The sequence below is a fragment of the Rhinolophus ferrumequinum genome, chromosome 6, assembly GCF_004115265.2.
Source record: "Rhinolophus ferrumequinum isolate MPI-CBG mRhiFer1 chromosome 6, mRhiFer1_v1.p, whole genome shotgun sequence".
NCBI classification, from domain to species: domain Eukaryota; kingdom Metazoa; phylum Chordata; class Mammalia; order Chiroptera; family Rhinolophidae; genus Rhinolophus; species Rhinolophus ferrumequinum.
In genome coordinates this window covers 22,959,330-22,984,492 of record NC_046289.1, presented here as the reverse complement: position 1 = coordinate 22,984,492, position 25,163 = coordinate 22,959,330, and the positions used below count along the sequence as shown (strand labels likewise).

General features: G+C 41.4%; 1 protein-coding gene across 12 annotated transcripts in view; it reads left to right on the top strand.

Annotated features, from left to right (window-relative positions):
- TTLL5 (tubulin tyrosine ligase like 5) overlaps positions 1-25,163 on the top strand; it is a 240,282-nt gene that overhangs the window by 127,949 nt on the left and 87,170 nt on the right. For all 12 annotated transcript variants that reach the window (XM_033107454.1, XM_033107463.1, XM_033107453.1 and 9 more), the window contains one exon: positions 3,615-3,769. In XM_033107454.1, the coding sequence (XP_032963345.1) occupies positions 3,615-3,769 (155 nt within the window). The remainder of the gene's footprint in view (positions 1-3,614; positions 3,770-25,163) is intronic.

The window sequence follows — 25,163 nt, the reverse complement described above, 5'->3', positions numbered from 1 at the left end:
CCCCACCAAGAGTCCAAAATTAGCTTCATGTTCATGCCACCTTTCCTATACCTGCTAGGAAACAAAACTTATTGAAAATGTTTTTTTCTTTGTTTTACTTCTTTAATGTCCTCTGGTCAAGGGTAACAAGTGGGAAGTAAAATTTGCAGGAAAGAAGGGGAAAAAAGCTGGTCTAGTTTGGTGTAATTGATCCCTTTCACTTTTTTCATAACATGAGTTCTGTATCTGATGATATTTCAAAAAAATCTAATAATTAACTTTAACTAGGACTATTTCCCTACTTGTCTCAAAGCTAGAAAATGGATTTTAAAACAAGAATACCAGTTCTGCCACTCTTAGGTGGCAGACCTTGAGCAGATTACCAACCATAACCTCTCTCTGAGCCTTCGTTTCTCCATCTTGGAAAGGGAGTGTAACAGTATCTACCACTGTGTGTAATGGGTAAGGAGTAAGATAGAAAACCTCACTTCTCACCTACTTAGAAGTGCCTGGCACTACTGTGGTAAGGACTCGAATGCTAAGCTGTATTTGGGAAAAGTGTACCACACACACTTGGAGGAGGGCCTTCTCTACTAATCTTAGCCCTCCACTGAGTAGGTATGTGACGTCGTCTGATTTTTTCCCGCTTTTCTTTTAGTTTTCCCTCTTTTGTCAAGTGAGGTAACAATAGAAACTAGGTACTTCAAAGGGCTTGCTCAAGGTTAAAGGCCCCTCAAGGTGAAGCAAGGACATGGCAGAGAGTGAGTGTTCAGTAATTGTTCGCTATTATGATGAAAATGATGATGTTTAAATTAGGGGCTGCCTTGCCAATAGACAGGAGATATGCCAAATCTGATATGTCTTCTTTGTAGTCACTAATCTCCAAACTATACAGTTTCTACTAAACATGGTAAAGTGTGTGCCTTTTGTTTATTTCATTGCTGTTTCACTGTAAATTATTAATAAGCCTCTGTCATTAGGTTTTGGCACAACTGATTGAGGTAGTTGTTGGAGAAGCTGTTAGCTATCATAAAGACCTTTGTCACTTTGTAGTTTTACAACCTGCAAGCCCATGTCTAATTGAAAGGCCTGATGTCTATGGCCAGGGATCAGGGAAGGAAGGAAGAGGGCTCGTTGCAGGAGTGAGCTCGGTCCTGTAAGGAGTCTGTTTGATTGTCTGAGAACCTTACCTGTGTTGCCTCGGATGCAGGAAGGAGGCCAGGCTCTCCGAAGGCACGGGGGCCAGAGAATGCTGCCGTAATCTGCCACGCTATTTTCCCGATCCTTCAGGCAGCCTGGGTCTGTCTTCTCCCCTGGGTAACAAAAGGTGGTTAGAAATGATAAGCCAAGCTTGGCTTCTGAGGCTTCTTCTGGAGATGGGTCCACACTGGATGGTGCAGCCCAAGTAGCCTGTACCTCAGCCTCTACAGACACCAGAAATCACTCTTGACCTACGAAAAATGGCTTTCTTCCCAACTAAAATATTTGGGTCCTTTGGTGTGAGGTCCTAGGATATTTTCACTTACTGAATTCTGTAACTAGGAATGCAGCACTATACTGTTGCTAAAAATGACTTTTTTTCTTTCAGAATTTTCAGATTTTTTAAAAATCCAGAATTCTTCTATTTTTAAATGTCAAAATTATTAGGTTCTTAGGACATTTTATAGAAGAACCCTTTTCTTGGAATTTGCATCTTCTTACGTCACTGTTCTCCAGTGTCTCATATTCTACATCCTCTATTCAACTTTGTGTCCTCCCTCTTTTCAGCATCCCCTGTGCATCTCATTTAGAAATGCTTCTCAAACTATCCTTTGTTTTCTGATTCCACTCTCGCTACCCAGGTTTTAAGCTTATCTTCTCTCATCTGTATTACTTTTTTTTTTTTCTTTTTTTAATCTGTATTTCTTATACCATGTTTCCGCCGAAAATAAGAACTAGCTGGACAATTCAGCTCTAATGTGTCTTCTGGAGCAAAAATTAATATGAGACCTGGTCTTATTTTAGTATAAGACCAGGTATAATATATAATATAATGTAATGTAATATAATATAAATATAATATATATACCGGGTATAATATAATATAATACCTGGTCTTATATTAATTTTTGCTCCAAAAGACGCATTAGAGCTGATTGCCTGGCTATGTCTTATTTTTGGGGAAACATGGTAACTTCAAATTTTTCTTTTGGATTTTAAAAGTAGTAGCATGCCCAGTATAGGAAATTTGGAAAATATATAGGTAAGTGTAAGGAAGAAAATAAATCACTCAGAAATGGATGCATTTTATGTTTTGGATTTTTATTTCTAGGTTTTTATGAGTGTGTATCTGTGTGTGCATGCGTTTAAGGAAATTTGGATCTGCTTTCTATATACGTAGTTTCATATTGTGATTTTTTTTGTTTTAACTCGCAACATCAGCATGTTCCTATATCATTAAGTATTTTTCAAAAAAAAATTCTAATGGATACATAATATTTCCTTATATGGAAGAGAAAAATTTATTTAACAATATTGTTAGCCATTTAGATCTTCTTTTCCAGTATTAAAATCAATGCTTGTTTTCAAAATCTGTTTACAGTATGGTGTAATGACTAAGAACGTGGGCATTGGAGAACCAAAGATCCTGGTTCAGGTCCTAGTTCTGCCATTCCTAGCGCATTCCTAGGCCTCAGTTTCCTTCTTTGTAACATGAAGGTTATAATAGTACTTGCTATCAGAATTATGACAGTTTATATGAGATGTATATAATGTACTCATTTACACAGAGCTTGGCACATTGCAAATTCTACTAAATAGTAACTGCTAGTATAATAGTCTCCATCATTAATCATGTGCAATTGATTTCAAGCGTAGTTCCTAGAAGTTAGATTATAGCACCAAAGTATACAAATATTTTAATAATACCTTTAATAATATATTGCCACATTTCTTTCTAGAAAGATTCTACCGGTTTGTAGTCATACACACAGTATAAGCACTATCACCCCTTGCCGTTGTTAGCCACCGCATTGTGATTATGGTATACCAGTGTAACACACAAAAGTTGTATGTTGTAATTTACATTTTTTTTTATTGCCAGTGGAATCGATTCATTTTAAATGTTTAATTGGCTAATAGTACTCCTTTGTAAATTGTCTATTGAAGTCCGTGCCCATTTTTCTACTGACGTACATTTTTTTCTTTCTAGATCAATGAATTCCTTTTGTATTATAATTACTATTATTTATAACTATAACTTATTGAGCATTTAGAACTTCCAGATGAGGAAACAAGGGCCAGAAAGACTGAGCAGTTTGCCTAGTTTCTTAGAGCCTTGCCTGGCGCAGAGTAAATAGTAAATTCTTACTGCTTTTGTTATTCATCTTTGTATTTTACAGCACCTAGGACAGTATAGTGCTTTGCACATAGGAGCAAAATAAACACTTGTTAACGCATGTTGACACTAGTCACCCTCACTCCTGCTCTTTGGTGGGCACAGAAGCCAGCCTCTCATGGGTGCCTTTGTCACCGCCACGGTTTCAGCTCAGATGAGTCCGCATCTCCTGGACTTGGCTTGATTTTTCCCATATGTTTTTAATGAACCTGTTCTAAAGCTCTGTAAAATCAGGTTGTTTCCCTCACTTCATTTCTAGGTAACAAACCTGAATTTGGCAAGTGGCATCATCAACAGAAGCAGTGCTTCAACTCCCCCCACCCTTCGGCCTGTCATCAGTCCTAGTGGCCCGACGTGGTCAATACAGTCAGATCCCCAAGCTCCTGAGAGCCACTCCTCCCCTCCTGGAAGCAGGTATGTGAAGCGCTGTGGAGCTAACATTCAGGTCACACAGGGACGGCCTGGGTCCTAAGAGAGCTGTTCCCACCTTGAGCTCCCTGCACAGACACTGGCCTTGCCCCACGTGTCCCAGCCCTACGGCACTTAACTACAGGGTCTCGTTTTACTTGTAAGACAGTCTGTGGGCAAATCAACGGCAAAGGAAATATCTGATACCGTTCAATAAGTTCACTGCTGGGTGAAAGAACAAGAATTTAGACTATGTTTAACCCCTGTCTGTACTTAACATTTTCATATATCGACTTGCGATATTTTCTCTTCATCTCCGGATTCTTTTTATACCTTCTACTATATTGTGTTTCAGTAACTTTGGACTCTTTTCTTTTGAAGGACATAATTTTTTTTATACATTTTCATCTAGATTATATAATTAAACTCAAACGGCCTCCCTGGACAATGTTCATTTGGGAAGTAGGAAGGAAATTTCCTTTATGTAGTTGAGAAAAGTAGCAGAGGATAAAATCCAAATAGATTCCGGCCATAAAGTAAGCCACCTCTGAATGAAAAAAGAAACCACTGTACTGAATTCTAGTCTCGACTCGTATTTTAAATCCCCTTGTAGAAAAACACGTAAGAAAGGGATTCCCAGTACATCTTGCTTTAGCGGCTATTGAATATGGGTTTCATTGCAAATGTTCCTGAGTCCAACGAGCTAGAGAAGAATGTGACTGTTAAAGTGAAGTATTCTGACCAGCTGAGATATTGTTCCCTCCAAAGAAAGAAGCTCTGCCATCCGTGTCCCACCGAGTCCCCTCCTCCTTGCGAGGCTTCTCTTAGCTGACTTCCCTGAGGTTGGGAGGGGTGACTGAAGACGTGGGCATAGAGGAAGTATGTTCAGGTATCTCTGGGTGTTAGAATTATTTCTTAAGGCAGTAACTTGGGAAGCAGAGGCTCTGCCCGGGAAACAACATAAACATCAACACATTACATCACGCTCGGGTGCACTGTCTGTCACACCAGCAATCACCGTGGTCAGTGGTGCAAAGTATCATCTCAATTGAGAATTACAAAGAGTTGAAGACTAAGAGGCCGGATTTTTCAAGACAGGACATCCTCCCTCAGAGTTCTCTTCTCTTCACAAGAGAAGTCTGTCATTGGGTGATTTACAATCTATAGTAACCACATTCCTAAAATATAAGTCGTAAAAAAGAAATTCTGTTTATACCACAGAGCTTTATTTTCCATATAAAATATGTCCAAATATTCCATTTTCATTTTACAATCAGAGCCTTGTTTCTATGGAAAACATTTTCACTGCAATCTTGGATACATTATCTATATGACAAGGCTACAGCCGTTTTCCATACTCTAAACAAAGTGTAATAACTACACATTTTGGAGAAGCAGGGTTTTAACATTTGTTATACTTGTACATGCAATGAGGAATATTTTTAAAAAAATAGAAAATAGAGCCTTGTCTTGGTGTAGCACCTGTTAGTGCTGAGGCACAGAAAGATGGAGGGATCTGTCAAGGTCAGAGCCATGGTCCAGAGTCCAGCACTGTAAGTGGACTTCTCCCAGCCAGACTGTGCTTGTGAGCTGTGGTAGAATGGCACATTATACGATTGACTTCAAAGCCATTGGCACCAGACAGCAGTCTCTCCAAAGTTCCCTACCTCTTCCTTTTCAGGTTAGTTGTACCCACAACAACCCTCTCTTCTCTTGCTCTTCAAGCTTCAGGGCCCATTTTTAGGTCCCAGTCCAGTCCAGGGTAGCCCTGGGAAATCTTTCTCTGCCCCCAGGTAACCTCTGGTTTCCAGGAAAGCCTGGAGGCTCAGTTTTGGAGTTCCAGTTCTGTGTGGAATTCCCAGAGGTACCTACGCTAAAGCAGCCCTGAGAGACTTCTCAGAGGTCCTTCCAGACCTGGCTGGGTTGTGGGCCCCCGCCAGCACTGCAGCGGGCATTATGCACAGCACCGTGCCCCAATTTCTAATTTTACTTGGTAAGTCAATGTTTTGTGGATATTTACTTAGTCTCTTCTTGTTCCTTAGTAGTGAGGGTGACTAAGTTTAATGAATAGGGGATTAGTAGCTTAGAGATGTGAGTTTTATTACTGGTTTTGACACTAAGTGACCCTAAACTATTCATTTAATCTTTTTATTAGGTAAGCATACTTACATATAAACGGGCTTGTTTTGAGAGCTTTCAGATTGCCCTTAAAGCACTTTGATCTCCCTAGAAGTGGGTGCTAAGTAAATAAAAGGTACTCTTACTTGTTCTTCTACAATAGCAACAGTGGATTCCGGTGCTGATAAACTCTGATAATTCACTAAACTAAGGGCTGTCCTATGAACAGTAACAAGATGTAAAGAGAGTCCATTGCTGGTTGTACTTTTCATCAGGATTCAGTGACTTGGTAGCCACAGGAATGAAAACTGGTGACTCACGAGAATTCTGCAAATAGTGTTATTTTTCATTTCCCTGCGGTATTGCTATTGTTCTCAATTTTATGGATCACACAAGTTTTCACCAGACAACCTTGTTCTTCCCCCGCTTTTGAAACCATCCCAAATGTAGCCTCAGGGCTGTCGTCTCCCATTGGGTCAGTGTGAGCTCAGCCCAGCTCCTCAAATCCCTCGGTTCCTTTGGTCTGTCTGGAGTCCCTGTTCAAGCTTTGTTGTGGGAGAGAAAGGCAAAGAGCCCACGACTTGCCCAGACAGTCTGAGGCCTGGCCATGTAGCTTGCAGTTCCCTAGACACTCTGGAGTTGGACTTGGCCAGCCATTCCTCTGTTGTTACTTTTCAGAGGTAATAAGTGAGATTAATTGCAGGCCATTCTCCAGAAGAGAAAGTAGTCAGGGCCAAATACAGTCACATGTTTAGAAGCCTGAGGTGTGCCTCCGAGCAAGGCCAATTTAAACTTATACAATAGAGCCTCCAGGATGCAGGTACCCAGTGTCCGTGACCTCCTTTTCTTAAAGGGATCGTGTTCAGTTTCTAGATGCTGATACCTGGGTTTTTAAGCTTTTCTTTAGCCAATGAGATGGGTAGGATTTTGCAAGCTGCCTTTTAATTATCCATTTTCTGGGCACACGGGGCGTTGTTAGGAGCTGAGAATTGACACGCAGACGCATCTCCTCATTACTGCCAGCCTCGCATGGAATTGCCCCACGTCAGGAAGGAACACTTCCTAGGTGAGGAGCATCCGGAGGTTCCCTGTGCATCTTTCTTTGTGAGACCTAGAAGGGTTACTGTAAAGTCTTGGCTGCTGCTTGGAATGATTTGGGAAGGACAGGGCCTCAGACGGCTTGGCAGGAACCTGAGGCCCTGTTTTTTTCCAGTCCAGCCCTTCCTTGTAGATCGAGCTGTCAGGGAATCCCACGAATGTCTGGCTTCTGCCCCTTTGTATGTTTTTCCAGCATTTGTCATTGAATTATTTTTATCCATCTCTGGCTTTTTCACACACGCAACCTGAGGATTTGTCTGTTCCTCGATATTAAAGGTGGGGGAGGTTGAAAGCACAGCCGTGAGTTTGTTCCTCTTTGTTGTGACAGGGCAGACGTCATGGGCACAGGCTGCTTGGCCTGGCCGGTCCCCACTCAAGAGAACAGCTGTATGTCAGCTTTAAATTCTGTACTGGGGAGTTGGGGTTCTTTGAAGCACCAAATCTTGGAAATTTGGGCCCTGCCCCTCTGCCCTCTTACTCTTCAGTAATAGATTCTAGAGAGAGTCTGGTACTCTGCTTTACATAATTTTTAGGAATATGTTTTCCAGAGATTCTGATTATAATTTCACTAATACTTTTCTCCCTTTGTTTAAATTATTTCTTACCAGTGTTGCTGGAGATTCAGGTCTTGGACTTCCCATCTTTTCATTCTTGATCAGCCCTCAGAAATACTGAGTTTGTAATTTTTCTTAAAAAAAAATATGTTCTATTCATTTCTGCAAGTCAGACATTGTGTTAGATGATAAATAAAGAATAGTCCCTGATTTCGCAGAGTTTATTGTCCAGGATGTATCTTCCATGTTCTCAGCAGGGTGCTAGGTGCTGGGTAGGGTCTAAAACACTGAACACATGGTGTTTGATCACTAGTGGGGAGAAGGAGCCATACACACATGGAACAGTTAGCAGCGTTAAGCAGCACATGTTGAGGATTTAAATGTTACGGCACAGACAATTAGAAGAAAGAGTATCAAGAAAAGTACGGGGTGCCAAAAAAATGTACACAAGTGGACACTTTGCTCAAGCAGTAGTTCCCCATAATCAGAAGTTCCTGGACGCTGATGGTAACCACTTTGAGCACCTCTTGTCATTGCAGAAGTCAGACGTGACTAGCATTTGTCTTTTGTTATTGGTATATATTGAGTACTACAGTTTTGTTTTTTTTTTGTCCTTTCAGTCTTAGTTGTGGAGGGTGCAGCTCAGCTCCAGGTCCAGTTGCCGTTGCTAGTTGCAGGGGGCACAGCCCACCATCCCTTGCAGGACTCGAGTAGTTGAACCGGCAACCTTGTGTTTGAGAGCCCACTGGTCCATGTGGGAATCGAACCGGCAGCCTTTGGAGTTAGGAGCACGGAGCTCTAACGGCCTGGGCCACCGGGCCGGCCCTTGAGTAGTACAATTTTAACACAGTTTTCCTTTCTCGAAATGTGTATACATTTTTTGGGCACCCTCTGTATGTAAGGATTTAATCTTGTCACACGTTACAACGTGAAGGAACGTGAAGGACATTATGCTAAGGGAAATAAGTCAGTCACAACAGCACAAATACTCTATGATTCCACTCATGAAGCTGCTAAAGTCACCAAAATCATAGAAACAGAAAGTAGAAAGGTGGCTCAAGGGCTGGGGGAGGAGGGGAGAAGGAATTAGTATTTAATGGCTATAGAGTTTGAATTTTGAGACCTGTTGTACAACAGTGTGAATATACTGAATACTACTCAACTGGACATATAAAAATGCACAGTAGGTTAAGAATAAATAAAGATAATAGGAATAAAATGGTTAAGATGGTACATTTAAAGTTGTCCTTTTTTTTTTTTTTTTAACCACAATAAAAAAGAAGAGGAGTATGTAAGGTTTTCAAAGAGAGCCCTAAAGTTCAGCAAAAATTATTCAGTGACCAAAATGGTAAGGTTTTGCTTCCATCCTCTGCCTCTGGCTAGGGGAATTATTCTGAACCTATACCTTTGAATGTTTCTATTATTTAAAAGGTTGTTAAGTTTCTAGCAGAGGGGGCCATCCCCTATTAGAGAGATGGCATGGGTTACTAAAAAGAGAAGGGACTTTAGGGTTAGACAGATCTGGCTTTGCCTTACTGAGTCTGTGACCTTGGGCAAGTTACTCAGCTTCTCTAAGCAACAGTTCTCCCTCTGCTTAAGATACAGATAATAACGCATAGTTACAAGGTTTAATCGAGTTCGAGTTGTGTATGTGAAAGTAGCCAGTATAGTGCCTGGTTTTGGTGTAGGTTCTTGATAATAGTTTTCTTTCCAGAAAAATAAAAAAAAAGAAGAAGAAGAAGAAGAAACTTAAAATTGGACTTGCTAGGGATATGGTATTCCTACACCGGTTATTTTAATATCTAGTTTAGAGGAGACTGGCCCTCACCCATGCGCGGTGTGCTCCTGGACCTGGAGCCCAGAGATGTGGCTTTTCCAACTGTGGAAGTGAAGGCATCAGAGTGGGGCCAACACAAGACTCTTCCTTTTTCTTTGACCCTTTTGTTGAAGGGTGACTTCTCTCTACTCAACAGGCCTTTCCTCTCTGCTATCTTCTTCTGATTGTTGAAATTTCCATTGCAGCTTGATGTTCCAGCCAGTAAATACTCATATTTTCCGTCTATCCTGGGGGTCGAGCTTTGGGAGAGCTTTTCTCTGGAGGAGTTTGGAGCTTATAATTTTGTACTTTATCCTGTTATATAAACAACACTCTCTAGCCAAAGAGCACAATCACAAAAAGAAACCACTTGGGGAGGGGGTGGGGGGCTAGAAAAAAAGAACTGTTTCATGTTCAGAGTTCTGTACAAGTAATATTTCACTGCTTATTCTCCTTCCTTCTTTCCCACAGAATAACGTTTACCTGACTTCCCTCCTCCTGAGTCCTAGCTCTCACCATTCCTGCCCCTCAGTGAGACATTTCTCTCGCGCATGAGTGATAAAGGCCTGTACTTCTATCTGAAATTCCTCTGTTCCTTTCTCACTCAGCCAGATTCATAACCTCTCAGGGGTCATGCTCTGTGACAGATTCTGCAGTTCCCCATTCACCGAGAGAGCTGAGTGCCATGGTTGTTTGTGCTAAGGCCAGAAGGATGGGGCTTCTGCTTATTGAAGGAATGTTGGTCAACTTAGGAAATGTGTCAAAGATAGCTGGCTGGACATCATACCGGGGCCGAGGAAAAGTAAGTTTGGGAATGGGCCTAGGATCGGGCCAAAATAAAATGCAGCTCGCTTTGTGGTTTGCCAGTGTAACATTTTCCAGTTTAGTTTGCCTCCTCCCCTGCCCCCACAAAGTATTAAAGATAAACCACCTTACATTTCCTTAGGATTAACACACACACACACACACACACACACACACACACACACACACACACACACAGAGTCATTGTTAGAGGCAAGATCCTATCTTATTTAACTGTTCATCTTGTAATTTTATGTGTATCCACAAATGATGATCATGTTGGTTTTAAGAGGCCTGAATGACAAAAATCCACATATTAAGCTGAATGAAACTCCTTTTCTAGAATTAGGAAATTATGTCAGAATTAATTCATAATTCAGTTTAATTTTCACATGGTTTTTCTATCATCTTCTATCTTTCCAAGTTAGCTCTGTTTACCAGCCTTGAAAGAGTTTGGAAAGAATCAGTGGTGAAGAAACACTATATCTTTTTTTCTGACTCCAGTAGAGAAACAGTGATGATTCATTCTGAAAGCTTACTTAATGTTGACTCGACAAATTTAGAAGGAAGACCAGCCGGCTTCCCTGAACCTTTGGTTAAAGAGTCCATCCGACCCTCCTGCCCATCTTTCTGCTAAAAGACTCAGCATATTACTGGCCAAGTACAACTAAGAAATCAGTGCTTTGAAAATAATCCCTAGGACTTAAGAGGCTAAAGGGAAAAACAAAACTCCAAGTATCTATGTTTTAATAAAAGAAAACAATAGACTTGTAGCGTTTGAAAAGGAGTAAAGGTCCTCTCATCACTGAAGCCATTTTGAAGAGCAAAGTTATGGTGTAGGTTCTAGTTTTGGCATAGTTGTCTGATAACTCCTAGTTCTTTCTGCAAAAGAGAGAGACATAAAATTAGACTTGCGTAACATATGGTATTGCTGCACTGCTTAGTGTAGTACCTCATTTAGATACAAATGGCCATCACTAGTGCAGTGGGATACACAGTAGCAAGCATAGTAGGGAAAGCGGTTATACCTAATACAGTGCTGAGGTGTACATTATTTTTATTGTGAAGTATCCCGTTGTTAAAATTTTGGTTACAAACCATTAAAATGCTCCTAAAGAAAGATAACTAAGAGAAGCTAAACTTAAAAGGCCATTTAAGTATGGAGCAAAGTGTTCTTTGGGAGACGTGAATAAGGTTGGAGGTGGGAGGAAGGCAGTATATGAGAGCTGAGGAATTCAAAATGTTGCATCATCTGGTAGGCCCAGGTGTTCATAATAAGTAACAGTAGACGTCTTGTCCTAATTGGACCATTTTTATGCGTCAGAGGCAGTAAAGGGATGTTTTTTGGCTTTCATGCATTATCAGGCTAAGACTTGTATTAATTTGGCTTCAAAGCCAATAATCAATACCACGTTTGGCCTGGTTCTTAAAAATAAGTTTTACTGTCTTTCTGTGATGAAAATAAAATATGGGTGCATCTCAGTAATGTGATTACAATCTAGAAGGATTTAGAGGAGGAAAGCAGGTTTTCTGGCACAGCAGGTAAGGAAACCATAAAGGGGGTTAACAAATGGGATGCACTTAAAAGCTAGAGGAAATCAAATTATGTTCTGAAACTGGGTTATACTAAGGAAAACTGAGTAGATGAAAGAATCTGCCTATATAATGGCAAGTATCTTACTAGCTGCTTAAACCCAACATTGACATTTGAAATACAAGCCCCCAAAAGAAGAGTCTTGTTACCTTCTTCACTATGTATTTAATATAGTGAAATATTTGAAAAAGCGGAAAGGTGAAGCTGCTAATAAGTAATGTTCCAGCTGGGAAATGGCTTCATCTGGTAGTTGCTAAAGCAATATTATCCCGAGAAAGTTAACATACATTTACTCAATAAGCCCTAAAAGCAAGGCAGTAGGCTGAACTCTGAAGGTGGGAGACAGGTCTCTGTCCTCAAGGAGGAAAAGTCAGTAGTCGTTTAAGTTCTTAATGTAAGGATGTAAAACTTAAGTATGTGCTTAATTGTTGCATAAGAGGATTATGCTGGAAGTGGTACACCTTCAGTAGAGAATTCGATCACTGTGACTGGAGAAGATGGCAGAAACTTCATGGAAAAGAAAGGGTAGATGGGGCTTGGATAGGCAAAGAGACTAATACTTATCCATGAAAACATAATTGCATATTTACTTTGTATGTGAGGATCTGTGAGAGGATCAAAGGAATGTTGTCCACACTCCTGCTAAGTGAGAACTGACAGTTCAGCAGGGGAGTCTAGAGAATAATGCCCTGTGTGTTTACTAATTTTTTTTTTGCACGTGAAATCCAAAGTGAGTGATTACAAAGGGGCATATAGGTTCAGAGGAGTTCACAGTTTAGAAAGGATACTAAAAACAGGTGGAAAGAGAAGACTGCAGAGGAAGGGTTTATGGTAAGGTTTAGATTCCGACCTAGATTATGTATAGACTATCCATAGATAGTTGAAGGAAAGGAGATAAGGGAGAAGGAAGATAATGTACATGTTGTTTAACGCATTTTCAAGGGACGTGAATGGGAACCAGCCTGGCTCACGCAGAGCATTTCTGTTAAAAAATAATGTATTTGTCAAAACACTTTGACAAATGCAAGTGAAAGCAACTGAAATCAAGCTGGCTCTAACTGCAAAGGAGATTTTTCAGTTCACGTAACTAAAAGGTCTAGAAGTTGGTATTGGGGGCTTAGGGAGCATCAGTATTCATATTTCCTGTTTTCTTCCAGTTCACAACTAAATGAGAAATTATAGAAAAAAAATCAGAGATAGCAAAATATTGGCTTTATTTCTGCTAAATCAGGATAAATTGAAGAATACAGCTTGGAAGTATGGCACATTTGACTCCTACCTCTCAAGTCTAAGTCATTCCAATGTATTCTAAAGATTTTCTTTATTGATATTTTGTTAACTTTGATAATTAAACAAAATATTTAAGGAAAAAGTAAAAAGACCTTTTAATGTTAAAAAAAAGAAAAAAATAACTTGGCCTAATTTTCAAGGTGAACACCTGGCTCCACACTACTTTTCCAGTTTTATTCTTCTTCACACATTCCATTCTAGCCAGCTCAATGGATCAGAAATAAGTGTATCTTCCCATCACTATGTCCTTACATACACCATTCTATAGCACTTACTGCTTACTTACTGTCACTCCTTCATGAACGTGTAAGTTGTCTTACTCACCATCGTATCACAGGGCCTTTAAACAGGCCCTTAAAAATAAAGACTAAATACTAAATAAAAGAACGAATGAATAACTGGATGGACACCCAGCTCCTCATCTGCATTTCTGCACGTCCAAACCCTTTTCTCCTAGGGGACTCAGCTCACCTCCACCTTTCTGCAGCCTGCCCAGATCTCACAAGCAGATTTCATTAGGATTTCTCTTCCTTCTATTCCTCATCCACTGGACTCATGTTCCTAAAAGAGAGAATTCAAAAGCAGCTCTGGCTAAGTGCCTACATTTAATTGCTAGAGAATGGATCTTTGTGGCTCCGCCTGCCCTACTGGACTGAATGAACACTAGGAGGAAAGCCCTATTTCTTCTCCATTGAGTCTAGAGCTCACATACCCCCTTCCCGAGTCATCAGGTCCTTCTTGTGTCTCCTTTGGACCTTATTCAGTTTTTTCTAGTTACCCGAAACTAAAAGTTCCCTACAAACAAGAAGCTCCCTACAATCTGGGGGGTGGGAGTCGGGGGTAGAAGCAGTATGTGGAAAAAGAAGAAAAGGCAGAGAGCCTTTCTTTCACCATCATTTTCCCCACTCCACATAACCCACAGGAGTTTTAAGAGACGCTCCGAGATGATACTTGCGAGCAAAAGGGCGTCCGCCATCTTGGACAATCCCGTGGACGATAACTCTCTCTTTTCTCCAGCCTTTTCACCTGGGTTGACTAATAAGTTATAGAGTTTGCTGAATGTGTTTCTGTGATGTTTCATCTTTCTGATGTTCTTTATAGTAGTTCCTCCCTCCTCACTTCCTTCATTGGATAGACTTACTGGCATCCCCTACCTGAGTGGTTAGTGTGGGGAATACATGTCAGGCCACCATCTCCCTACTCCAGGATCTAACATATATTTACCTCTGCTATTACTCTTACCACTTCTCCTTCTATTATATCATGGTTGTTTATGTACTTGTCTTATCTCCTGTATTAGATTGTATACTTTCTGAGGGTAAACCCTGAGTCTTACTCATCTTTATGTTCTTAGAGTTCCCTGTACAAAGTGCTCAGTAAATGTTTGAATAAGTGACTTGATCAAGGCTGTCCAATGTGGTAGCCACAGCCACATGTGGATATTTAAATAAAATAAAACTAAATAAAATGAAAAATTCAGTTCCTAGCCACATTTCCAATGTGGCTCATGGCAGCCATATCAGGCAGCACAGACGTGATGGGTGACCCAGAAGGATGTGATAAAGATCCAAACTTGGTCAGTGGATTAAAAAAATACAGAGAAATGAGTTTCTAAGAAAGGCATAATCTTGATTATCCTCTTAGGTTCTTCTGTAGATGTCAAGTCTCTTTTGTTTGCAGCTAGAGATTTACCACAGATGCTGTTCTTGAACTAATTTGTGGTGCGGGGAGGGGCATTTTCTAATGCCTTGGGAATCTCAACAGCCCCGAGCTTCTGTATTACTAGTGTCTGACCAATCAGAGCTGGGCTGACTGAGAGGAAAGGGCTCTTCAAGCAGATCCCAGCATTATTTTGTTTTCCGAGATGTGCCCATGGCTGGATATTGGGTAGAGGTCTTGCTTCCCTATGCTAACCCAGCCCCCAGCCCCCCACCTGCTTGGCTGGAAGTTCTGACTTGGCTCTTAGAGCTGCTATAGCCCTGGGGAACAGAGCCAAACATGCGGAAGTGGTTACGTGTACTAGCTCCCAGGGAAGCTGTGGCTAGCAGGGGGAGTGGGTGGGGTCCTGCCTGATGGCTTTTCAAAGAAGCCAAATCTTTGAAGTTTTGTTTTAGCAGCTGCCAGGTATGCTGTTTCAGCACTTTGCAGACTCTCTCACTGTGTTCCCATATCACATTTTTTCTTTACTATATGTGCATAGTATACACAATGGAGCTTGGGAGGGTAAATATAAAATTGTGGAGTAAGTTGCTAAACACGGCCCTCTTGCTTTTTCTTTTTACTATGACTCTGATGTGAAATAGTTGCGGTAATGCTCCCTGTTCCCCCTTCAGCTTTGACCCTCTCTAATCACCTGTCAAGGCAAAAAGAGTCTTCTTCTATTTTGGGAAAGTGACACGTTTTGAAAAACTGACTCCTACATTTCTCTGATGAATTGGGGCATCATTCTGAGACTAGACCATCTCCCTTTTCCAAAAGAGCAGATGACACCCCCAAGCATGAACCCTAATACTTTTGGTCTTGGAGTAAATTTCTTGACTATAGATCTCATTTACCATTGCATCCTCAGAATTTAGCATAATGTCAACTGATAACTATGTGTTAAATGATTGCATTTGCAAGTGCTCTTCTATGGGGGAGGGCCTGGGTATCTAGAGCACCCCTCTAAAGCCCCCACTCTAAGCTTTGCGTGCTTTCTTCTTTTTTGCTTAGTAATCCCTTTCCCCCATCCAGGCTACAGTCACTTCAAACCTTTCCCAGCTGCCCCCAAATTTGCTCCTTCCTCTGAACTCTCCTCTTTTGGAGCAGTGTGCTGCTTTATGTAATTATCTTTTATGCCTTTGTTCTTTCTCTCCTGAGATACAAGTCTATTAAAGGCAAAGACTATATTTTATTCCCACATAAAGAACGCTGGACCGAGAACGGGAAGACCTAGGTGCCAGCCCCAGGCCCACCTGGAACTTCGTGACTTGGGGGTAGAACGTAGGACAATTTGGCCATGTGAAAAGTGATGATGCCTGGATTGTCACGGGAGCCCCATGAGATCATATATGTAAACGTGCTTTGTAAACAGTGAAGCACTGCACACACTTAGGTCTTTTCAGTATTCATAATACTTACCACGATAAAATAGTAACGTTTGTTTGTGCTGCCGATGATACACAAGCTAATCTCTCCCAGAGTTGAGGTAAATCACAAGTTCAGTCCCACATTACTCAGCTTGGCACAGGTTTAAAGCATTAAATGGTCCGTTCCAAGCACTTTCTGTCATCACCTCTCTTTCAGTCTGCAGGTTCTTCCCTTTCAGACCTGTGGGGTCATTCTTTTTCTTACTAGTCTCCCCTCAGGCACAGGCTGGGCTCTCTTTTAACCCCCTCAGTTCTAAGCAAGGTTGTCCCATCCCATTTCCCAGTTTGGGCTGAAATTGCTGTCCTGGTGGAACCCTTCTCTCCTCAGCGTGGCCCCCAGCCCCCCGCAGCTCTGCCTGTCAGCAGCACCAGGCCGGGCCCTTCATCATTCTCCCTCTGCCCAGACCTCACCTTCAGCACAGTTCGGGCTCCCTTCCTGTTCTCCTGTCCCTGCCCTTTTTTGCCGGGCTGTCCCTTCAGTTCCCCCTTTCCATGTCATGTCTGTCATCCTGCATTTTCTTCCTCTGAGCTCAGACCTTTTCGTCTGGAAAGGCTCGTCCCCCTTTCAAGACTTTGATGCTTGGTACATCTCCACAGCCCTGTCATGCAGTCTCCATCACCATAAGACATCTTCTTCTCCGAGAAAAGTAGATGAGCAAGCACTGCCATGCTTCGTGCTGTCGTATGGCTTGAAAAGTTTCAGATTTTTTTATTTTAAAGTATCTCAGATCTCAACATTTAAATGTTATAATCCAGTGTTTGAGAGCATCTATTTTAGAAGCAGACCAATTTGTATCCCTCCTTTTTTTAGCCACCTACTAACTATGTTGCCCAGGGCAAGTTCTTTGAGCCTATTATTCTTATCTCTCAATGAATATAAAACGTCTACTTCTTAAGGATATTCCAAGGAGCCAGTGAAAATTAAGTGACATAAGAAAAGCACTTATACAGTGCTTACCACAGAGTAAGTGCTTAGTAAAGGGGAATTATTGTAAACATGTCTGCACTATCTAGCTGAACCCTGTTCTACAGGTGTTAAAAATTGAGACCCAGAGAAGTTAAGTGGATGGTGCAAATTCTCATGCCTACCTGGGGCTAAAGTAAGGACTAGAACCCAGGCTTCGAAGTCTCTGCCCAGTGACTTGTCTCGATTCCTCCAACTCCTCACAGATGTATCTGTTCTAGTTTCCCTTCTTCGGATGGAACATAGGGCTCCTCCAGGGACTGGAATGTTCGTTGATTCATGCACTTGTCCTTTCAGCAAACATTGCGTGACTATAATGGGTCCAGGCTCGGGGTGGACAAAGACCAGAAAGATGAACTCACTGCCTTAATGGCTGGTCCAGTGGGTATGAAATAGTCACTGTGAAGAATAGTCACAGTACAGGAAACATGCCGATAGACGTCTTGGGGACTCCAGGAATCAGCTCTGTCAGAGGAGTAGATTTTGCGGAGAACGATGATTGGGTTCTAACTCAGTGGCGATGGCAGAGACTCGTGTGAAAGCAGAGAGGCAGGGAAGAGCGCGCCTGCAGTACGGTGTTGAGGGAGCATGGTGTGCAGGTGGGGGATGGTTGAGGATGAGCCGGGAAAGCTCAAACGCCTGATACACCCTCCTAAGGGGATTTCATCCCATTGTCTGCCCTTTTAATTATACATGTCAAAAGAAGTAGTTAGGAGAGGTTTTTTGGTTTTTTGTTTCTGGGTCTTTATACCTAATGTTTCCACTGCCTTTCCCTTCCCCATTCATATTTGGCAGATTTTTTTTGTCATTCTGGATCCAACCCAACTCTGAACCTTACTCTGTACACCTTTTACTACGTCCCACACAGAGGCAGCCTACGTGTCTGTAGCTACTAATTTTATTGTGTTACAATTAGGTTTTCATGTCTTTCCCCAACCATCTCCTCTGAAGTCAAGACTTATACATCTGTATACTCCTGTTGCTTAGTGCCGTTTCTGACACGTGGTATCCACTATTTTAATGTAGGCTGAATGAATTTAAATACCTGGTTCATAATCACAGACCAGACTTCCTCCTGGGCAACTCGTTAGCTGATGCCTGTCTTTGGCACCACAAAAATTTAGATGGATCCAGTCAAGACTTTCTCCTTGAACCACACTCCACATGCTTGCCATCTCTGGCGTCTTAGTTTTGGCTTCCTCCGGTAAGGAACCCTAACACTGAGCTGGTCAGAAACCTGCTATACCAGCAGTTGTCACCCTTTCTGTGTTTGTAACACAATTCCATGTATGAGAACTTCGCTCAACACACTTGAAGGAATTAAAAGACTCAAAACAATATCCAACCTAGTGAATTCCACCCAGTGGAATCAGTATTAAAATAGAGCAGCAAATCACAGTGTCCATTAAACTGCTACATTTATAGGTCTGTCAATTAAGTTCGCGAACTCATCCTAGAAAAAGTGCCACATACCTCATTGCTGAATATCACTATGATCACATTCAAAGTACTCCCCTTGGGAAGCTATGCACCAACGCCAGTGCCTAGTCCACCCTTCAAAGCAATTTTGGAACTCTTTTTTCTGGAATGGCCATCAGAGCTGTCATCGTATTACCCTTGATGTCCTGAATGTCATCAAAATGTCTCCCTTTCAATATTTCTTTTATCTTCGGGTAAAGAAAGAAGTCATTGGGGGCCAGGTCAGGTGAGTAGGGAGGGTGTTCCAACACAGTTATTTGTTTACTGGCTAAAAACTCCCTCATAGACAGTGCCGTGTGAGCTGGTGCGTTGTCGTGATGCAAGAGCCATGAATTGTTGGCGAAAAGTTCAGGTTGTTTTCGTCCAACTCTTTCACGCAGCCTTTTCAGCACTTCCAAATAGTAAACTTGGTGAACTGTTTATCCAGTTGATACAAATTCATAATGAATAATCCCGCTGATATCAAAAAATAGGTTATCAACATCGTTTTGAATCTTGATTTGGACTGATGGAACTTTTTTGATCGTTGGCTGACTTCCATTGTGCACTTTGATGCTTTGTTTCAGGGTCATATTGGTACACCCATGTTTCATCACCAGTGATAACAAGGCTCAAAACATCGTCTTGCCTCTCCAAAAGGTCTTGGCTAACTTTGAGTCTCCTTTCCTTTTGTTCAGTGAGCTGCTTTGGGACCATTTTTGCACACTCCTTTCTCATGCCAAGATTTTTAGTTAAGATTTTCCTAACTGTTTCCCTATCGATGTTTACTTGGTCTGTTAGGCTTCTCACAATCAGCCGACAATTTGGACGCACAATTTGATGAATTTTTGCAATGTTTTCGTCAGTTCTGCTCATTCCTGGCCGCCCTGACCTCTCTTTATCAGTGACGCATTCTCTCCCCTCAGAAAAACCATCCATTTGTACACTGCCATTTTCTTCATGTCATTATCCCCATAAACTTGGACTAACCTGTCCCTGATTTCACTTTCTTTGATGCCAAGTTTAACAAGAAATTTAATGTTTGTTCGTTGCTCTAATTCGAGCTCAGACATTCTCGCAACAGCACATAAAAACACGCAACAATAATGAACGCCACTCAGCAAGACACCGCCACATGTCGACATGAACACAGCTGAGACACTGATATACCAAGGTTATGTAACCTTACTGTCCAGTGCTGCCAATGTAAGTGCATGGTGGCAAGTTCGCATACTCCTCACTTGGCCGCCCTTCAGGACTCCATGGCTGTTTGAGTAATATTATTTATTTACTGTTCTGACTAGACTATACTCATGAGAAAGCCTCTTCATATTCTCATAAACACATTATCTTTGTTTGGTACCAGTTTGATGTTACATACCACCTCTTACAGGTTGCAAATACATCCTACAGGACACCATTCACAAGCGCCAACCAGCTCTGCATTCATCTGACAGACATAGCTGTAACACTGGATTAAAATATGTAGTTAAGTATATTTTATATACTGATCAAATTTTACACACTAAAGAAGTTGTCTCAGCACAGAACAATTGAGAATCTCTCCAGGCTTTATTTAGTGAAGGGATGTTTGCAATCAAGCAATGGACCATCGTGATAGCAGGCCACTGTGATGTGGTAGGGCTTTAAAGCAAATTTTTCTTTTCCTTTTAAAGTTTGTTATCTAAGTCATTGCTTTAATTATCTATTGCTGCATAACAAATAATCTCAAAATGTAGTGGCTTAAAATAAAAAGACATTTATCATCTCAGTTTCTGTGGGTCAGGAATTGAGGAGCAGCCGAACTGGGTGCTTCTGGCCCAGGTTCTTTCCTGAAGTTGCAGTGAAGGTGTCAGCCAAGAGGGCTTCAGACACCTGCAGGCTTGCCTGGGGCTGGATGGTCCGCTTCCACGATGGCTCAGCCTCACGTGGACGATGAGCTCATGCTGACTGCTGGCAGGAGGCCTTGGTTCCTCACCACATGGGCCTCTCCGCAGTGCTGCCTGGGCGTCTTCATGACATGGCAGCTGGCTTCCCCCACAATGAATGACTCAGGAGAAAGACAGAAGCCACAATGTCTTTTATGACCTAGCCCCAGAAGTCATACACCACCGTTTAAAAAAAACTTTAATTTTCATTTTGGTTAAATACACATAACATTAAATTTACCTTTTTAAACATTTTTAAGTGTGCAGTTCAGTAGCATTAAGTATTATCATGACCCTTCACTTCCAGAACTCTCTTCATCTTGCAGAACTGAAAATCTGTACCCACTGAAAAAACAACTCATTTTTTTCTCCCAGCCCCTGGCAACCACCATTTTCCTTTCTGTCTTATGAATTTGACTAGAAACTGCATATAATTAGAATCGTACAGTATTTGTCTTTTTGTGACTGGCTTATTTCACTTAGCATCATGTCTTCAGGGTTCATCCATGTTGTGGCATGGGTCAGGATTTGCTGTATAGGCCACATTTTGTTTATCCGTTCATCTGTGATGGATACCTGGGTTGCTTCTGCCTTTTCGCTGTTGTGAATAATGCTGTTGTTAACATGGGTGTACAAATAGCTTGTGTTCCTACTTTCAATTTTGGGGGGTATATTTTTCAGAGTGGAATCGCAAGAGCATATGAAAAATTGTATTTTTCTTAAGCTTAATTAATTCACTTTATTTTTCCTGTATAAATATACCACGTGGTGTCCATAGCTGGAGCCGGGGCCCTCTGCACAGAGACTCTGGTATTGGTCTTTCCTAGATGGTTAATGAATTCCTAATAGGGAGACTTGTTCAGTATGGTCTCTTTCCAGAGGTTGGGATGAGCTATCTATAAGTCTTGGATATTAATCCCTTGTCCGATACATGATGTGCAAATATTTTCTCCCATTCTATAGCTGCTTTTTTACTCTATTGATAGTGTCCTTAGATGCATAAAAGTTTTAATTTTGATGAAATGCAATTTTTCTATTTATTTTTCGTGCTGCCTGTGCCTTTGGTGTCATTTCCAAGAAATCATTTCCCAACCCAATGTTCTGAAGCTTTTGCCCCGGATTTTCTTCTAAGAGTTTTATAGTTTTAGCGCTTAACATTTAGGTCTTGCAGCTACGCTGTCGTTTTTGCTGCATGCTGTTGTTCACACGTGTATGAAGTAGAGCTGCGAACCAGCTCCATTCAGTGTGGGAGGGACTCACACAAGGAGACAAATACCAAAAGGTGGAGATTGTTGGGGCCGCGGCAAAGACTGGTTCCACCATAATTTAGGTACGTAAGATTCGAAAGTTAAGTAATTCTATAAGGTTTGTAATAAAAATGGGAATCCCATGCACCTTCTCTTCTCACTGCTACCCCAGTGATAACTGCCTTCAGCATTTTCTTTTTTTTAGCTGTTTCTTCTGTTATTTACCTTCATATTTCTAAATCATATGTTTATTCTGCCATTTGGGGCTTTTCATATTATATATCCTTTATTTATTAACTTCCTATCAGAAGATGGAAGTTTACCGTTCTTGGACTGTTTCCTGCTCACTCCAAACACACACACACACACACACACACACATTTTCTCTCTCTCTCTCTCTCTCTCCCTCTCCCTCTCTCTCCCTCTCTCTCTCTCTCCCTCTCTCTCTCTGTCCCTCTTCCCTTCCTCCAATCGTTGCGTTAGATGCAGCATGGTATAATTATTGGTTAGATCAGTGTTCACTGTTTTCATTATCACAACTATGCCCCTGGAAACTTTTGGGCCTGTTAGTCATCATTTCTTCTGTCCTATTTATTCATTTCTCTGTCATTCTGTCTGACTTTCTGGGGACTTCCCTTAGTAATTTTCTATACTATCTACTTTTCTAAGTCTGACTTGGTACATGCTGTAAAGTTAAGAAATGTGAGTTTCAAATTTCTTCCAGTTCAATATAGTTTATACAATGCTGAATCAAAGGGGGGGAATATATATATATATATATATATACACACACACATATATATATATGTACACACACATATACACATATATATAATTATAATAATATAATGTAATAGTACATATAGTTATATATTCCCATTTCCTATAGACTAAAATATTTATGTCCATACTTTATAAAATTAATTGTACAAGTACTACACACATGTAGCCACATCATAAAATAATCTAATAGAAATATATACAGATTCTGAGGAAATAAAGTCCCCTCCTCAGAGGCAGCCACATGAAAAGGTGGATTTGTATATTTTTCCATGTATTTTTCTGTAACTTTCTTTCCCCTGATGTGTCCATGTTTTCTCAGTTTGTTCATATAAACTTACTTCAATATTTTTAACCAGTATGTGGCTTTCCAGAGTCTGAATGTACCCTAACTTATGTTACCATTCTCCTATTAAAGAGCACTAAGTTGTATCCAGTTTAGGCATCTGCACAGACCTTGTACATATATCTTTGTGCGCATGTGCAAGTTTTTCCATTGGCTACATTCCAAGAAGTGGAATTCGTGGGATCAAATGCTGTGCATACCTTGAATTCTTATAGATACTGTCAAATTGGCGTCTAAAAGGGCTGTACAACCTACCCTCTCATCTGAAGGTGCCCTTTTCCCCACACCCTTGCCAGCATTGCAGGTGTCCCCTGATCCGTCTCTCTGGCCTCTGGACTGTCACTTAAGCCCTTTCGTACAAATTCTCTCCTGTTTTTACTGACGATGGAATTAGGACTAGACCCTGTCTTTAGATACATTACTTTAGGGGTGCTTTATTTTAGGGCAGGAGTACAACTGAGATAGGGCCAAGAAGCAGCAAGGTAAAGGGTTCTTAGTGGGCTCTTTCTTTTCTTAAATATCAATTAAGCCTAGGAAGAACCCCTGTGAGTCAGCTTCTTTCTCCCACACTACTTAGGTGCTTTTCTCTCCTGGTTCTTTTTTTTTTTTTTTTTTTAATGATTTCATCCAAGGAGCCTGACCCTTCCCCCTCTCAGTAATGAATAACCAGAAAAGTCACAGAACCCAACAGATTGAGTGAAGGAAGCTTAAGGAAAATATTAAAAAGAAAGAAAAGTGTTTGATGTACTTTTAATATAAAATGTGGAAAAAGTAGAAAAAGGGTGGGGGTTGGGGAAAGGAGGGAGGAGAGAGATTATTCACAGTAATGGGAACCAAATGTTGGCTGGGAAAGCTGCAGCATTCTCACACTCTTCCTGTAAACCCAGCGGCTTTTCAAAGTGATAATAATGGATAGCCAACAGCACAGGACACGCCTTAACCCTTCCGTACCTGCACAGCTCCTTCCAGCCAGCTTTTCAGAGGTGATGCATGGAGGGTTTCTGTGTCCCTTCTACCGTTATGGCCAAAAAGAAGGAAGGTGGAGGCAAGTAGTATAACAGTAAGAGAAAAACTGTTTGCTGAGACACCTTACAGAAACGCCTAAATTTCTATGTTAGGCTTCAATACTGGACCACAAGCAGCCTGCTTGGCCGATAGATTACCAGGTCTGAGTGATGTGATCTTCTTCTCTTGCTATCTAAAGGGGAACTTAAAAGGAGACGGGAACCCCCGTGTGACAGACAGGCAGTCTCTCTCCATCAGTAATAATTCCACTCCACGAAACCCTCTGTGGAGCCTGCAGTCCTTTGGGTGCTGGCATGGAAGTATGTGTGCTCCTCTGGGGGGCTCCAGCCTTTGTTTCTCTTGGAAGTCCACACCTGCCTCTGTGGAACTGAGATATAAAGATGGTGTGGAGCTGAAGGGCACTCCCTGACCTTACGGCTCCCAGGTGGTCAAGTACAGGCACTTGTCTCTTGGCCTAGCCGTTTATCTACAGAGGGACAATGAAAAGGGGGGACGGAATTAATGAAGTTCCTGGTTCAGCGGGCTCTTTACTTCCATCTAGGTTTGAATTTGGTTCAAGCACCTTTAAAAGTTCATCGTGCCCAAGAACCTTTAGGTCAAATATTTGCCATTGCCTAGGGGCAGCCCCCACACAGTAGGGCAGGCCGCGCTGTAGAGCAGATGAGTGCCGTGTGCCGGACTCTGCACTTGGCTGAGCAGGCTGCTGGACCTCTCTGTGCCTCAGTCGTGTCATCTGGAACACGAGGCGCTGCTAGGCTCTGCCTGCTCACAGCGTTACAGGTTTGAGTGAGTTAAAGCATGGAGCACATTTAGCACACTGCCTGGCATCTACTCTTCTCTGCCTTCGTTGTTATCCTCATGCTGCCTACAGCTAAAACTGAAACATCTCTTTTGGTTCAAATGTTTTTAAAAATCATCTCTGGGATGATTTTACAGTTTTACATTTTACATTTAAGTCTGTAACCCATTTTGAATTGATTCTTGTAAGAAGTAGGAAGTTTAGGTTGAGGTTCATTTGTTTGCCTGTGGATGTACAGTTGCTCCAGCCCTATTTGTTAACAAACAAACAGCTTAAAGGGGTTATTAGCCTTTCTCCAGTGTATTTGGGGTGTTCTTTTTTTTTTAATTGTCAAATCTCAGTTGAGCATACATACTTGTGTGGGTCTTGGATGATTTTAGTATTCCCAAAACAAAGGCCTATAGCAATAATAATTTGTTAGAAAATCTTTAGCAAGGATTATTTTAATTT